Source organism: Sphaeroforma arctica, assembly GCF_001186125.1.
Source record: "Sphaeroforma arctica JP610 unplaced genomic scaffold supercont1.297, whole genome shotgun sequence".
Taxonomy (NCBI): Eukaryota; class Ichthyosporea; order Ichthyophonida; genus Sphaeroforma; species Sphaeroforma arctica.
This window is the reverse complement of record NW_014040261.1, coordinates 79,623-84,028: the sequence shown is the minus strand read 5'-3', so window position 1 is coordinate 84,028 and position 4,406 is coordinate 79,623. Positions and strand designations below refer to the sequence as shown.

The following is a 4,406-nucleotide window of genomic DNA, read 5'->3' as shown; positions in this document are numbered from 1 at the left end:
GTGTGTGTGTGTATAGGCATGACACTTGCTATAAGAGCCAACTGCGCATATCCTTATAGTTCTGTAGGTAGTCTAGTCAGCCATATTGCGTGGGTCCAATTCTCATCACGAATAAGACACACATTTGATCGAATAGGCACATACATACACATGAGTGTGTACTTATAATTGACTACTGCAAGCCATATCATTTTCACATTTCTATAGTACATTGATGGCTATCTCTTGAAGATCTTAAAGCACTCATACCTGCACACAGTGGGTGCTGCCTGTAGCTCGCAGCTTCCACGTACCAAGTTTTCAGGCTGAAGGATTAAATATGATGCAAAAGTTTGACTTCTGTCAGTATTCTTATACCTACAGTGACATATATTTGTCATTTCCATCGCTTACCCACTACGCATTTTATCAGCATGGGTTGAGGGGTTCAAAGCTATTGATGTTCCGATATCAGATGCGTGGATACCCCATGCCTCATTTCTCCTCAACTCTAATATCGGCGTCGTGAGTATTGTTCGCAAACAGTGGAGTACACCAACGTAAAGCAAGTGCAAGCGGAAAACGTTCTCAGGGCAAAATGAACCGTATTCTTGGACCATACACGCACACAGCGGTTAACAGAAAATCGGAATCGTTTGCACCCGTGACGTGAGTCTTTTCATTTTGACCAGAGCTATCAGAACTAATAGAACCGAACTATACGCATTCAAATGGGCACAGTTCGCACTTAGCAAGACTTACAACTTCCTGGCCCAGCTGAGTAATCATGAATAGCTCTATACAGTATTGCTATTGAAAACCAGTACAAGCGAGCTTTCTTCTTAGTTCACTTGACAAAGTGTAACAGCGATACTGTTATAGTACTATATGTGTTAAGACCGCTGGATCCAGCTGAGATATAATGAAGTGCACTACAACACTCGCTATTATGAACCATTACAAGTAAATTTTCTTCTCTGTTCACATGACAAAGTGTTAAATATAGTACCAAAATGGGTTTGACGGTTCCAATGGAATTCACTTCGACTTGGTCATGTTTGGCGGGAACTGCGGGGCAGCCGAGCGCCTCAACTGAGTTGAGAAAATGAGTGATGGGATATGAATGAGCAGCTATTTATAGAACAGTTGTTTTGTAGAAAATAGGTAAAAAGGGTCGTAATAAGAAGTACTGAGGGTGAATCAGCGTAACTATCGTAAAACCCTAAACCGTAATCAGCTTAAAGCTATACTAAAACCCTAACGCCTAATCAGCGTTAAGCTATGCGGATCTCCACCATCGGATACTGCACGTACTAGTACTTACGGCTAGCTATATGATAACTACAAGTAGCTACAGAAATATCATGCATACATATACGCGAGATAGCGCGCGGGAGAAACTCACTTTCTGAGATGGACATGAAGATAGTTCGGTACTCAGCGGCGGCCTCGAAGTCAAAAGCCACGGGTTTGCAGAAGGGGTTGTCATCCATGTTTCGATTTGATGCAATCGTCAGCTCCACCTGATAGGTAAATATAAATAGATCACCATTCAGTTTGAGAATTGTGCATGTGCACTCATCAGCAATACTATCCATTTTAGCCGACAAAGCACATTTTTGAGATTAATTTACATAATCCGTATTACAAATGAAGCTTCCACCTTACTCTGTTGTGTATTCATTAGTTCGTGATTTTTTTTTACTTGAACTGATTCGGGCGAACGATAACTATCAATACTTCTCTAATTTGCAATGACAGTGTGTGTACGTTTATGTATCGGAATATAAATATATACACGCGCATACTCACACTTGTAGATGTAAACCTTCTGAAGTGTGCTGCTATGGGTAATGTTGATGAAGTAGTGCGCACCGATGAGATGTCGTATGGGAGTCCAGGTACCAGATACACTGCATATACCCTACGACTACAATGCATTCATATTATACAAGGTTAAATTTACCCTACAACTACAGTATAATTATACTAGAAGATTAAATTTATCTACAACTACAGTACGATCATATTATACAAGAACTACAGTATAATTATATTATACAAGGTTAAATTTACCTATAACTACAGTACAATCATATTATACAAGGTTCAATTATCGTGCAAAAGCACAGCCACTAGCCACACACGGATGCACACAGATTGCAGAAGTTAACTCGAATGCTGATGCAAAGTACAATAAAAATTTCTCAGCAAGTCACTAGTTTCATACAGAGTACAAAATGTCGTATAATATTTCACGACTGGCGTACCTTATTTTGCCTCAGCTTTCCAAGCACATCCTCAAAACTCATGGTTGAGCACAGCACATTGTTGATCTGTAGAACCCGATCTCCCGCTACTACCAAATCCTAAAGACCAATATGTATATATATATAGGCAATTGGAGTTGTGAAATTTGGGATACTAGAAAGTTGGGTGTGGGGGTGAATGTTTGTGTTGTTTCTGGGCTTTTCGGTACCGAAGCACGCATACAACTCAACGGGACTCAGATATAGATATTAGGCACTGGAATTTGAAAGACTCTTTCGAAAGGCTCCCTCTCCACCTAAGCTGAAACTCGGAGATTGCTTATTTACTCATAAAACCCAAACCGTTGCTGCAGTGACAATCCATATCAGGGTTGCTATCTGTGGCAAAATCAGCAAAAGCTATCAAATTAAATCATCTACAACCGACACACGCATATATCTGGATTACAAATACACTATTGTCTGTTTATATACATGCAAATAACTTCAACGTCTTTTCTATACATCAAAACCAGCAGTATGTATCGAAACATAAGTTTGATACAAACCAAAACCATCCCAAGAGTCGCGATCAAGCTAACAACTTGTATAAGGCTTTGACCCTCGTACGTGTCAAGACTAGCAGTGCATATCACATTATATTCCAATACAGAGCACATCCACCCACCTGGGTAGCGACCACGCTGTTGGCCGTAATGGCCCATATAAAGACCCCTTTTTGAGTGGTATCCTTGTCTTGGCAGATCACATTGTAACCATGGCTTTCCTTGGACGTCTTACTCAGGCACACTTGGTACACGGACTTCTCTACCAGCAGCAGCTTGCTGAGTCCGTATTGGGTCAGTGTCTGGTGTACATTTTCGGATGCGGACGGTGTTCGGCGTACACCCATATTATCCACCCTACAACAATTCAAAAGAAAGCATTGAATAAAGCTATAAATAATCAAAAGTATTGCATACAGCTATAATTAATCTAAATTGTAACATAAAGCTATAATCAATCTATTGAAATTGGCTAGAAATCTGAGCGTATTCGCATTCTTCAGCGCTGAGCAAACTTTGCGGTCCTGCGGATTGACGGGCGCACGCGCATATGGTGCACATTGACACATGAGCGATGATAGTGAGATGCGAAATGGGTTGATGGGCTTGTCTGTGTATAACTAAAACATCTCACAATATGTCTTAGAAATAGTGAACAGGTGGGTGGTCGCAAACGCAAGAGTGCAACGAGTGCCAATGGCAGTAAACGTGGTGTTGCTGGGGTCGTGTGGAATATGTCAAAAAGCCGAATGTACCGGAAAGAGTTTAAATGCTCCTCCCCCCACACATACAAGAGTATATAGGAACAAAATGAGATGCACATACGCAAGAAAGTATCGATCCATTGCCAGCCCCTTCCTCAAGCACAAACTCTCGAGGATAAGCGTGAGAGTGTCGTATTCGTTGGCCTCACACACTGTCTGGTGGCCGTTTGTGCCTAATGTCACAGTGAGACGCACCCGCCCACTCTCAGCCACTGGTGGCCCCGAAATAGGCGACTGTGGAGCGAAATAAGAGATAGTAAGGTTGTGTCTGCTTGTATAAGTGCATAGTGTTCTTGTTATCTTCATATATAACCCACTTTGCGTATCACGGAAGTACAGATTGCTGTGCGGCTATTTATGGGAACCGTTTAGGAAATCTGGGATATGCCTGCTGGAATAAGATAAGCAGATATTGTCATGCCAATACAAACCTCTCAATGGCGTACAATGAGGCATGATCATATAAAATCACTATGGACGACATACACGAACTGTATACTCAGCACATGGAGGACACCCGCAAGCTGTAAACATATGTGTTCAGAACATTGATGACACACTATAGAATAGCATAAGTACACATATAAGCACAAGGATGTTTCGGACACGTACTGATATCCACATACGTTTAGGCTTGGTCCATTGTTTCGTCCTTTCAATGGAATTCTGAGCCGTGGGCGGACAGATGGTCTACGCGACATTGATGGACTATTGTTCTATCAGGGTGACAAAACGATGAAGATTAATATCACAATTGCAAAATAACGCGACAATGGTAGGTGCCATATATACCTTTTTAGTTCAAGATATAAATACAAGGAAAACGTTGCGACAATCCCAAATATATA

At 41.3% G+C, this 4,406-nt stretch overlaps 1 protein-coding gene across 1 annotated transcript in view; it reads right to left on the bottom strand.

Annotated features, from left to right (window-relative positions):
* Positions 1 to 4,275, bottom strand: part of SARC_04952 (hypothetical protein) — a 12,295-nt gene extending 8,020 nt beyond the window's left edge. The window contains exons 1-6 of the mRNA XM_014301203.1: positions 4,185 to 4,275; positions 3,620 to 3,792; positions 2,917 to 3,151; positions 2,250 to 2,348; positions 1,385 to 1,502; positions 989 to 1,071 (exon numbers count right to left, since the gene is read on the bottom strand). Coding sequence (XP_014156678.1) covers positions 989 to 1,071; positions 1,385 to 1,502; positions 2,250 to 2,348; positions 2,917 to 3,151; positions 3,620 to 3,792; positions 4,185 to 4,259 — 783 coding nt within the window. The 5' untranslated portion in view covers positions 4,260 to 4,275. The remainder of the gene's footprint in view (positions 1 to 988; positions 1,072 to 1,384; positions 1,503 to 2,249; positions 2,349 to 2,916; positions 3,152 to 3,619; positions 3,793 to 4,184) is intronic.
* Between the last annotated feature and the right edge of the window lie 131 nt (positions 4,276 to 4,406).